We start from the raw sequence: 12,972 nt of genomic DNA on the forward strand, positions 1-12,972 counted from the left end.
TTTATAAATAAGACTAATAACATTTGAGTTAACCAAGAATCAAGAAGGGCTTCCAGATACTATTAATGTTTCAATTCTGGAATGTCACATGAATAGAAATGCCTATTCTATTATTCTACCCATCTGACTGGAAGCTTGTGACTCAGTTATACAGAAGAAAATAAAATTAGCATTAGAAGGGGGAAAAAGTTAACTCTCTTAGCCAGATGCTAGTGATTTATGCATGTAGTTGTCAGAAAGCTGAGATCTAAGGATCTTGGTTTGAAACCAGTCCTGTCAAGTTTCTTATCTCTAATTAATCACCAAAATTGCAGAAAAGGAGACGGGTCACAAATGATAGAGTTCTAGCTTTGAGCAGACATCTCAAGCCAGAGCATGAGCCTGGAGTTTAAGCCCCTGAAGCATCACCACATACACACACAAAAATTTATTCTTTAGTTGCGCTCATATGCCTTGAAGCTTCAGCTTCTCATTTCATTTGATTATGACAATAGAAAATACAACTTTATTATTTGTAAACACCTCATTTGAAGATAATTTTTACTTTTCTCTACATCCTTCAGACTTTTTGTTGTTTTCGTCGGTCGTAGGCCTGAACTCTGGGCCTGGGCTCTGTCCCTGAGCTCTTCAGCTGAAGGCTAGTGCTCTACCACTTGAGCCACAGCTCTACTTCCAATTTTTTCTGCTTATGTGGTACTGAGGAATCAAACCCAGGGCCTCATGCATGCAAGGCCAAGCGTTCTACTACTGAGCCACCTTCCCAGCCCCAGACTACTTTTAAAAAAATATTATAGGTTTTCAGACTGTAGGAATATTGCCTTTCTCAGATAATTTGTTTATCCTTATCTTCAAAATTTGTTATCTTTGAAATTGAAGTCTTATTCTAGGTTTGGTATCTATTCTTTATAGATTGTGGTGATTCTAGCTCCTACAATCTGTGCATGTGCTTATTATAGCCAAAAATTACTAAAAAGTATTTCAGCAATTTAGTATTACCTATATTGACTGTATTTTTAACCAGATTTCACACTGAACCCATGTATTTGTTATTTATTGACCTAAATGAAGATTTTTTTTTAATTCTATTACTTTTTTTGTGTTTTATGGTTATTTGTTTGTGTGAAATTGGGATTTTTAACAAATATGTAACAACAAAATTATTTGTAACATTTTTCTAAAATGTTTACTTTCACTTACAAAGTATGGTTTAGAAACAGATGAAATTACCCTTCTGATAGATGTAGCCAAAAGGGAACCCTAATACACTGTTGGTGGGAATGTAAACTTGGTTAACCACACTGGGAAGCAGTGTAGAAGTTCCTCAAAAAATTAAACATTGAACTGTCCTATGTTCCAGCAATTCTACTGGGAATTTACCCAAAAGATTGCCCAGGATACAGTAAAGCCATTGGTACAACCATGTTTATTACAGTACAGCCATGTTTATTGCAGCACTATTCACCATAGGCAATCTATGGAATCAGCTCAGGTGCCCCTCAGTGAACAAATGGATCAAGAAATTGTGGTATGTGTACACCATCGAATTTTACTCATCGATTAGAAAGAATGATATTGTAACATTTATTAATGGAAGAACTTAGATTAAATGAAGGAAGTCAGGCCCAGAGAGACAAAGGATGCATGGTTTCCCTTTTATGTGGAAGCTAGAGTTAGCTTAAACATTTACATATAAATTTACAATAAATAAGTTTGGTGGTGTGCAAGTGTATACAGATGTATTAACTGCAATATATTAGATTCAAGGGAGAACTCAATGTAATTCCATAGAAAGGTAGTCAGATTTTAACAAAATAATGACCAGGAACCCCAGGTTCTTGGAAGGGGTGGTATAAGATCAAAAGGAAACTGGTAGATGAATAAAGAGAAGGAAAAATGCAGATAAGAATTCAGTGTGTATCCTACAAAATTAAGAAGTGTGAAAGAAGGAGTTGGGTGAGGGAGGAATGGATGGGATTGTTGAAAGTGTTGAGATTGATTAAGATACATTGTATTCATAAATTCCTGGGGACTCCTTTGCACAACTACTTAAGTATTAATGAAGATTAAATCTGGAATTTTTAGTCTTAAAACCAAAATGATATTTTGCAGTGATTTCGTCCTCCCTCCCCCATGGGCTAAAATAAAATCTTAACTGAGTCAATAATAAAATTACTTTTAAGTATTCATTTTAGGCATTTTCTTTTCTTTTCTTTTTTCTTTTTTTTTTTTAAATTTTATTTGAGAACATACTGTACAGAGGGGTTACAATTACATGGGCAGGATAATGCGTACATTTCTTACCAAGCATTGCAGCCTCCTCCTTTGGTTTACCCTTCACGTCCCTTCCCAGCCTCCCCCCTCCCCCCCAATCCCAATCCTTCTCTTTTTCCCCCTTACCCCCCCCCCCCCCCCCCCCCCCCCGCAACGACGTTATAAAGCTCGTTTTGGACATGACAACTTGTACTTCTCATTGTTGCAACAGGTCCACCTGTATCCTTAAACAACTGGTTTTTCCCCATCTCCTCCACAAGTTATACTGACATCAAATATAGTGAAAGCAGGGGTTATACTGTGGGGGAGGGACATACAAAGCAACAAAGAGATAATATAAATGCGTTAGAAACACATGCATGAAAGAAAAAAACATTAAAATACATATCTAAGTGTTCATTTTCCTGACATCACACTATCTGACCTTTTCCGCTTGACTCATACATATACTAGATATTGCAAATAAGGGAAACCATGGGACCTATGTTTCTTTGGGCCTGGCTTACTTCACTTAATATAATTTTTTCCAAGTTTTTCCATTTCCTAACAAATGGGGCAATGTCATTCTTTCTGATGGAGGCATAGAATTCCATTGTGTATATATACCACATTTTCTTGATCCATTCATCTACTGAGGGGCATCTGGGTTGGTTCCCTATCTTAGCTATGGTAAATAATGCTGCAATAAACATAGATGTGCTGGTAGCTTTAGTGTGGTCTTGTTTGTAAACATTTGGGTAAATGCCCAAAAGTGGGATTGCTGGGTCATAGGGGAGTTCTATGTGAAGTCTTTTGAGGAACCTCCATACTGCTTTCCAAAGTGGTTGAACAAGTTTACATTCCCACCAACAATGAAGTAAGGTTCCTTTCTGTCCACATCCCCTCCAGCATCTGTTGTTAGAGTTCTTGATTTTTGCCGTTCTAACTGGGGTGAGGTGATATCTCAATGTTGTTTTGATTTGCATTTCTTTTATGGCTAGGGATGTTGAACATTTCTTCATGTGTCTATTGGCCATCCTTCTTTCTTCTTCAGAGAAGTTTCTCTTTAAGCCTTTCGCCCACTTATTTATTGGGCAGTTGTTTCTTTGAGGATTTGTTGTTGGGGGGTTTAATTTTTTGAGTTCCAAGTATATTTTAGATGTGAGACCCTTGTCCGTTGTATGGCTAGTAAAGATCTTCTCCCAATCCGTGAGCTTTCTATTGATCTTGCTAGCTATGTCATTTGCCCTGCAGAAGCTCTGCAACCTTATGCAATCCCATTTATCCAACCTTTCTTTGATTTGTTGTGTTTCCGGGTCTCTATTCAAAAAATTTCGGCCTGAGCCAAGGAGACCTAGGATTTCTCCTATTCCATCCTGTAATGTTTTCAGAGTGTCTGCTTTGAGTTCAAGGTCTTTGATCCATTTGGAGTTGATTCTGGTGCAGGGTGATATATAAGGATCTAGCTTTAGTTTTCTACATGTAGTTAACCAATTTTGCCAGCACCATTTACTGAAGAGGCTGTCTTTCTTCCATTGTATTGTTTTAGCTCCCTTATCGAAGATTAGATGGCTATAGGTCTGTGGGTTCATTTCTGGGTTTTCAATTCTATTCCATTGGTCCTGAGGTCTGTTCTTATGCCAATACCAAGCTGTTTTGATTACTATGGCTTTATAGTAGAGTTTGAAATTTGGTAGTGATATTCCTCCAGCAGTGTTCTTTCCGTTGAGGAGCTTTTTGCTATTCGGGGTCTTTTATTGTTCCATATGAATGTTTGGATTGCTTCTTCTATTTCCTTGAAGAATGAGGTTGGAATTTTGATAGGTATTGCGTTGAATTTGTAGATAGCCTTGGGAAGTATTGCCATTTTCACGATGTTAATCTTTCCAATCCAGGAGCATGGGAGGCTTTGCCATTTTTTTAGTTCTGTGTTGATTTCCTTTTTCAAGATTTTAAAGTTTTCATCATAGAGGTCCTTCACTTCTTTGGTTAAGTTAATTCCTAGGTATTTTATTTTTTTGTGGGGCTATTACAAATGGAGTTGCTTTCCTAATTTCAGCCACACTTTTCTCATTGTTGGCATACAGAAAAGCCATTGATTTTTGGGGGTTAATTTTATAACCTGCTACTTTGCCAAAGTTTTGAATCAGCTTGAGTAATTTGGGAGTGGAGTCTATGGGATTCTTTAAATACAAGATCATGTCATCTGCAAAGAGGGAGAGTTTTATTTCTTCTTTCCCTATTTGGATCCCCTTTATGTCTGCATCTTGTCTTATTGCTGTAGCTAGACATTCTAATACTAGACTGAAGAGAAGTGGAGAGAGTGGGCATCCTTGTCTTGTTCCTGAGTTAAGAGGAAATGGCTTTAGTTTTTCACCATTGAGCATAATGCTGGCTGGAGGTTTGTCATATACAGCCTTTATTGTATTGAGGAATGTTCCATGGATTCCTAATTTTTCCAAAACCTTCATCATGAAGGGGTGTTGGATCTTGTCGAATGCTTTTTCTGCATCTATTGAGATAACCATGTGGTTCTTATTCTTGCTCCTGTTGATGTGATGAATAATATTAATTGATTTGCGTATATTGAACCAGCTTTGCATCCCTGAAATGAATCCTGTTTGATCGTGGTGTATGATTTTTTGGATGAATTGTTGAAGTCGATTGGCCAAAATTTTGTTGAGAAGTTTTGTGTCAATGTTCATGAAAGAAATGGGTCTATAGTTCTCTTTCTTTGATGAGTCCCTGCCTGGTTTTGGGATGAGGGTTGGCTTCATAGAATGTGTTCGGTAGTGAGCTTTCTCTTTCAATTTCATTGAAGAGTTGGAGGAGTATTGGTGTGAGCTCTGCTTTGAAGGCCTTGTAAAATTCCGCTGTAAAACCATCTGGTCCTGGACTTTTCTTAGCTGGGAGGTCTCTTATTGCTGTTTCTATTTCAATGCTTGATATGGGCCTGTTAAGATAGTTTAACTCATCTTGGTTTAGTTTTGGCATGTCAATATTTGCTAGGAAAAGGTCCATTTCTGCCAAGTTCTCAAACTTATTAGCATACAGTTTTGAGAAGTATCCCCTTATAATGTTCTGAATCTTGGTTGTTTCCGTGGTGATGTTTCCATTCTCATCTCTGAGTTTATTAATTTGGGTGTGTTCTCTTCTTTTTCTGATAAGATTTGCTAAGGGTCTGTCAATTTTGTTAAGTTTTTCGAAGAACCAACTCTTTGTTTTGTTGATTCTTTCTATAGTTTTTTTGGATTCTAATTCATTTAATTCTGATTTAATTTTGATTATTTCTTTCCGTCTACTGGATTGGGGTTTATCTTGCTGCTCTTTTTCAAGGAGGTTTAGATGTGTCATTAAATTGTTAGTTTCAGATCTCTCCAATTTGTTGATGTAGGAGCTCAGAGCTATAAACTTGCCTCTGAGTACTGCCTTTGCTGTGTCCCAGAGGAGCTGGTAATTTGTGTGTTCATTTTTGTTGAATAGCATGAACATTTTAATTTCCTTTCTAATCTCTTCCATGACCCACTCATGATTCAGCAGTGTGTTGTTCAGCCTCCATGTGATGCCGGACTTTCTTTGGTGGCTTTTGGTGTTGAATTCTAATTTTATTCCCTTGTGGTCAGAGAGGATGCAAGGTATAACTTCAATGTTTCTGAATTTAGACAAGTTTGCTTTGTGGCCTAAAATGTGGTCTGTTTTAGAAAACGTTCCATGTGCTGCTGAGAAAAACGTGTATTCTGATGCTGCTGGGTGAAATGTTCGGTAGATGTCTGTTAAGTCTAGTTGATCTATGCAGCTGTTTAGATCTGTGGTTTCTCTGTTGAGTTTTTGCCGAGTTGATCTATCTAGTGGGGAGAGTGGTGTGTTAAAATCCCCAACAATTAATGTCTTTGGATCTATATGGGATTTGAGGGAAAGTAGTGTTTCTTTGATAAATTTGGGTGCTCCATTGTTTGGTGAATAGAAATTTAGAATTGTAATATCCTCCTGAAGTAGAGATCCTTTAATTAGTATGTAGTGACCTTCTTTATCTCTTCTCACGAATTTTAATTTGAAGTCTATTTTATCTGATATTAGGATTGCAACTCCCGCCTGTTTATGGGGGCCGTTTGCTTGCTAGATTTTGTTCCAGCCTTTAACATTGAAAATGTGTTTGTTTTTACGGGCAAGATGTGACTCCTGCAGGCAGCAGATAGAAGGGTCTTGTTTTTTAATCCAACTAGACAGTCTATGTGGCTTAATTGGAGAGTTCAGTCCGTTAACGTTAAGAGATAGGACTGAGAGGTATTTAGGAGTTCCTGCCATGTTATCCACCTTCTTGGGGGCTGCAAAAACTGGGTTCTTCCTATGGTTCTTGGATTCTCAGTTTGGGTGCAGTTTCTTGGCCTTTATTGCGGTCTTGTTGGTTTTCTATGTGTGGGACATCTTTAAGAATCTTTTGTAGGGCTGGTTTGGTGGAGATGTATTGTTTCAATTTTTCTTTCCTATGGAAGGTTTTTACTTGGCCTTCAGTTATGAAGGAGAGTTTAGCTGGGTACAGTCTTCTTGGTTGATAGTTGTTTTCACTTTAGGCATATTTTTGAGACACTCATATATTTAACCTTTTTAGTTAACTCTTGGCATAATAATTACCAGGACTTCAGATATAAAAGAAATTTAGATTACTGATAACTGTAAAATGTATTCAGATAATGAAGAGTGCTGGAGTTCTTTTTTGTGGAAAAGCAGAAAATAATTTTTAAAAGGCATATATTAATGTTTAAATATTCCTGTAAGTCTGGTTAATGTACTTTGAGCAGCCTCTTGTGTTTTTTATACTAAAGTTTGATATTTATATATTTAGTCACTACTTGCATGTTTCTGCAACAGGTAATTTTTTTTGTTATTTGAAGTCAAGATGAACATGATACTGAGCTAGAAGATGTTGTGTAATCTTTACTTGCAATATAAAGTTTTAATTTTTAAATGGAAATAGCAAGTGAGAGATTGAAATTTATAGTTTATAACATTTTAATTTAAATTATTCCTTGAAAATTAAAAAGAATGGAAGCCTTAGAAATGATCATGGAGGGCTGGGAAGATGGCTCAGTGGTAGAGCGCTTGCCTTGCATGCATGAAGCCCTGGGTTCAATTCCTCAGCACCACATAAGCTGAAAATGCCAAAAGTGTCACTCTGGCTAGAGTGGCAGAGCGCTAGTCTTGAGCTGAAGAGCTGAGGGACAGGCCCCATGACAGGCAAAAAAAAAAAAAAAGATCATGGAATTATATGACATGATATTTTAAAAATAAAAATTGCCAGGCACTGGTGGCTTGCCTTTAATCCTAGCTATTCTGTAGGCTGAGATCTTGAGAATCAAGGTTCAAAGCCTGTCCAGGCAGAAAATTCCCTGAAAATCTTATTTCCAATTAACTAGCTAGAAGCCCAGAATTGGAGCTGTGGCTCCAATTGTAGAATGTCAAACTTGAGTGCAAGATTATGAGTCCCTTAATTCAGGCCATAGTAAGGGCACTAAAAAGATTTAAAAATTAGCTGGCATCATTGGCTCATGCCTGTAAATCAACTACTTGTAATATCTTAGGATAGAAGTTCTAAGCCAGCCTGGGCAAGAAAGTCTTTGAGTGTCTTAAATCCAATTAAACACCAGAAAGCCAGAAGTGGATCAAGGCCTTGAGATCAAGCCTTAGAACTAGCATAAATAAATAAATAGGACATATTATATATTCTTGGTTGATGGTTTCTAAAATCCTAAGTACCACTACCACAAACAATAATAATAATAATAATGGTGATGATGAGGAATGAAGGGAGGGCTTATCAATTTTAACCCATTCCTATTTAAGTGGTGCTATCCCCAATGAATGAATTCCATTTGTGTCATGCTAGATCTGCATTTAGAAATTTTACTCAAGTACTGTATTTTGAATTTTGTCAGTAAAGTGTTTCAGAAAGTTGTTTTTAGTGTGATCGTATGTTTTCCTCTTCATAGACCTCAAAATGTTTTCTTCAGAATTTCACAGAAATAAGTTTCACAAGGAATTTATCTACTAACATAAGTAACAAATATATATATATATATATGGTTACAGTGAGATACAAGATGATATATCACTTTAACATTATGTTATTTATCTTAAATTGACTATTAAAATTATCTGCCTCAAAACCAATACTCAAAAAAACTTTGTGCCTCCTCTGTGCTTGAACATAAGTCAGTCTTAAATAAGATTGTTGAGAGAAACAATTGTTCTGAATGAGTATTGCTATGAACAAAAATTGTCATTGAAGCAAATAAACTTTCCTCCCTACCCCCTCACCACAAGAAAGCTGGAAGTAGAGTTGTGGTTCTAATGGTAGAGTGCTAGCCTTAAGCGAAAAGCACAGGCACAGTGCCCAGGACCTGAGTTCAAGTGGACCAGAGCAGATAAAAAGAAAAGTTGCCTCTTGAAACTAAGGCTTAATTTTTCTGGTGGTGTATTTTGGTTTTTAAAATTCAGTATGTTAATGAGTGGGTATTGATTTTTTTTCCAAAAAGAGGTTAGATGGCAATGAATTGTTAAATTCTAGGGTCAAAGCAACATGTACGGAATGTAATAAAGTAAGAATACACTGATTGTAGTTCAGTAGAACTTGAGAGACAATATATATAACCTGGACCTTGAAGGATGTCAAGTAAGCTATCAGGAAATGTTCTTTGGAAGTATACTGGAAATGGAAATAGGTATGTACTTTGGAGCTTGAAGGTTTGGTTTGAATGGTCTTTATTGACACTTAATTTTGCATAGTACCTGGTAGTAAGAGATAATTTCACTTAGTACTTTATCAGGTAAAAAGGGGCTAAGGAAATTGTAAAGAAGAAATACACTGAGCAACCAAGGGTTATGTATTGATGACCAAAATAACAAGATTTGCTAATGTTGGCTAATACTGTGTTGATTGATTTATCTGAAATCTATTCCTTTTTCCTAATTGCTAGTGTTACTGTTTTTTATTTATATATATTTTAATTTTTTTTGTGAACACACTGTACAGAGGGGTTACAATTACATGGGCATACATTTCTTATCAAGCATTGCAGCCTCCTCCTTTGTTTACCCTTCACATCCCTTCCCAGCCTCCCCCCCCCCCCCAGTGTTATTGTTTTAATCCAGGTTTTGAAATACTTTAATACTTTACTATACCCTATTCTTGCCAGTTTTCTATCTCCTTAAACTCTTGCTTGTGTTAAATGCCCTATTGTAAGTTTTTCACATAAGAAGTTTTTCACTCAATTTATTCTAAAGTATGAAGTCATAAATCAGTTGTTTTTTGGAACATAAACATATTTATGGACCTTCCAAAGGACTAATGCTCAACAATAGTAATTAAATTCATAGCCTTTTAAATAAATCTTCTATTTCATCTAAATTAGAGAATACTAGCTGACAGGATCCTTTTAGATTCCTGTAGTTATTTCTTCGGAGGAAATGGCCTTGTAGTATTTCTTTCATTTAGTCTAAATATTAGAGTCTAATTGGTTGCTCAGATATTCCCATTAACTTACCCTAGGTTATATATGTAAGCTTTTTTTTTGGGAGGGGGGGTCTGGTCGTGGGGCCTGAACTCTGGGCCTGCGCGCTGTCCCTCAGCACTTCAGCTCAAGGCTAGCGCTCTACCACTTGAGCCACAGCACCACTTCCGGTTTTTTTCTTTTTACTTGTGTGGTGCTGAGGAATTGAACCCAGGGCCTCAGGCATGCAAGGCAAGTGCTCTACCACTGAGCCGCCTTCCCAGCCCCCTATATGTAAGCTTTTTAAATGTTATATCCACTTATATTTCTTTTATCTTAGGTACCTTAATGCAATTCAGACTATGTGTCCACATATTCTCCGCTACTTAACCACTGCAGTCATAACAAACAAAGATGTACGAAAACGCCGGCAGGTGCTTAAAGATCTAGTAAAAGTTATTCAACAGGTAAACCTTGAATTTTATTGTTGTTTAAGTACAAAAGCTTTAGGCTTCTTTATTTTCTCGACACGCTTAGTTATTAAGGTAAAAGTGATTTATAAAAAAAAAGAGTTGGAACAATTTAGCTCAAGTGGTAGAGACTCCACCCTCAATCCCTGGTAACACATACTCACACACACATGCAACACAGTATAATATAATTAAAAGTAAGAAGAGCCTTGAATGAACATTTGCTCTTTCTAAAATCCAACATATCCTATCATAGATGAGATCAAAATGATTATTGCTGGATATCTTTCTAAACATAATTTGTATAGTTTCTATTGAAGCTTGCTAGAGCTGCCTATTGGGTGCAATAATAATTTAAGTAGAATATTAATATTCCTTTCATTAGGCAAAAGTTGAGTTCCTTCTGGTTGATTTTTAGTGAGCTTCTCAGGGGGAAAAAGCCACAAATGTTTGACTTATGAATAAATTAAATACAAAGAAGACATTGTCATTGAGTTAGTTATGAATACTTACAGAGCTGGGAAAGTTAGTTACTTTTTCCGACTACAGGAGATTTTTGGGGATAAGGAAACTAAAAAGATTTTGGGATGATTGTATAGGATTTTAGGTATGATTTGGAATAAAGATAGGAAAAATTGCTAAAAGAACAAAATACTGGGTTATTTGTTACAAGTTAAAGGAAGATTGGGATAATTTGGGGGCATTTCGCTAAACAGAACCTAATTTTGACTTGGTTTTATAGGAGTCTTACACTTATAAAGATCCAATTACAGAATTTGTAGAATGCTTATATGTTAACTTTGACTTTGATGGGGCTCAGAAAAAGCTGAGGGAATGTGAATCGGTAAGTGAATTTTTCCTCAACTACATTCTTTGATTGTTGGCATATGTGTATCTCTTTTCTCTGAACAATTTGTTAAAACATTGGTATTATTTTAAATGTACAGTATATTCTTGATTATCTTGAATGAGTAAATACATTAATTGTTTCAGATTGTACAGGCAAGATCACCTTGAATTTTTCGTCATATTTATGGCTGGATTTTTTTCTTTTTTTAAAAAAATTTACTTTTATTTTTATTATTTTGTCGGTTGTGGGGCTTGAACTCTGGGTTTGGGCCCTGTCCTTGTACTCTTCAGCTCAAGGCGAGCGCTCTACCTCTTGAACCACAACGCCACTTCTGGTTTTCTAGTGGTTTTTATTGGAGATCAGAGTCTCATGGACTTTCCTGCCCAGACTGGCTTTGAACCATGATTCTCAGATCTCAGCCTCCTGAGTAGCTAGGATTACAGGCATGAGCCACCAGCATCCGGCTTGGATTTTGTTTTCTAGGTGGGCTTATCTTTAGAATTTTTTGTAGATTTTCACAGTTTCTGTAAACCAGACAGTTTATCTCATCCTTTTTAATGCTTGTTTAGAGACAAGATTTCAATGTGTAGCACAGACTAACTTTGAATTCATAACTGTCCTATTTATTAAAGCCTCATGAATGCTTGGGATTACATGCATGTGGCACCAGCAAGTAAACATTGGTGTATATTCTTTATGCTAAATTTGTTGAAGTTGATTTTAATTACACTATCTGTGAAACAAGGAGCCACTCCTGCATTCTTTGCCTTTAAGTTTTCCAACTTTACCTTTTTTCCAAATATTTATTTCTTATTTTAATAGTCCTTACACAGTAGTATATTAGAGAGAAAAAACTACATTATTAGACTAATTTGTTACTTTAAAAATTCAGTAAAATGGGCCATTGAAATCTAGAATCTTGTCTTTGGAACATTCTTTTATTATGCAAGTTATTGCTTGAATGTGGATATGATGCTACAGGATATTATTATTCTACAGGATATTATCATGCAGAACCCTGTTAATTAGTTGGAGGAATTATAGTGAATGGAACAGTAGACAAAGTATTTTAGCCTAGTTTTTGAAAATTGCTTTTCTGCATTACCTTTTTTAATATTCTGTATATGCAGGTGCTTGTGAATGACTTCTTCTTGGTGGCTTGTCTTGAGGATTTCATTGAAAATGCCCGTCTCTTCATATTTGAGACTTTCTGTCGTATTCACCAGTGTATCAGCATTAAGTAAGAATACCTTGAGTTGATTATATATATTTTTAAATTTCAGGAAATTGTCACTTACAAAGTAATACTTAATAACATTGCAGTTATTAGGATTTTTATTTAATTTTCCTCAGCCTGTAGAAGAAAGAGGAAACACTTTATTGATTTGGAGAAAACCTTTTTCTGAATTCTGTTTGCTGTAGACTAAGAAATATCTTTGGCTTTTATGTGTATAGTACAGCAAAATTTTTCAAAGTGATAAGTTGACGACTTTGATCGACTTGTTTTCAATTACCCGTCTAAGGAGTAAATGCTATTATATCATTATGTAGGGGAGGAAAATGAAGTAACCAGTTTTCAGCAGTAGTTCAAATAAGGAATTAGCCCTTTGTAAATTGGACATTCTGTTGAAAGACCACTACATTTGGTAATAATTTCTGTTGATTATGTTTGTTTTATTTAATTACATATTTGAATTCTTTTATAGAAAACTCCTGTGACAACCCAGAATGTTTATACTTGGAAAAAGTATGGTGAATATTAATTGAAATTTTCTCTGTTGTGTGAGAAAATTATTGGGGAAAAAAATTGTGAAATGTACATGACCTATTAGAAACTAATTTTACAATATTAAGGTTTGAAAAATAATTAATGCCCTTTGGCCACAGATGAAGTCAAATATAAAACATAAAAATT

At 35.8% G+C, this 12,972-nt stretch overlaps 1 protein-coding gene across 1 annotated transcript in view; it reads left to right on the plus strand.

Moving 5' to 3' along the window:
- Eif3e (eukaryotic translation initiation factor 3 subunit E) overlaps nt 1–12,972 on the plus strand; it is a 37,858-nt gene that overhangs the window by 16,159 nt on the left and 8,727 nt on the right. Inside the window, exons 8-10 of the mRNA XM_042672932.1 lie at nt 10,078–10,204; nt 10,950–11,051; nt 12,188–12,297. Of these exons, the coding sequence (XP_042528866.1) occupies nt 10,078–10,204; nt 10,950–11,051; nt 12,188–12,297 (339 nt within the window). The remainder of the gene's footprint in view (nt 1–10,077; nt 10,205–10,949; nt 11,052–12,187; nt 12,298–12,972) is intronic.

This window comes from Dipodomys spectabilis, unplaced genomic scaffold (genome assembly GCF_019054845.1).
Source record: "Dipodomys spectabilis isolate Male_0828 unplaced genomic scaffold, ASM1905484v1 ptg000783l, whole genome shotgun sequence".
Taxonomy (NCBI): domain Eukaryota; kingdom Metazoa; phylum Chordata; class Mammalia; order Rodentia; family Heteromyidae; genus Dipodomys; species Dipodomys spectabilis.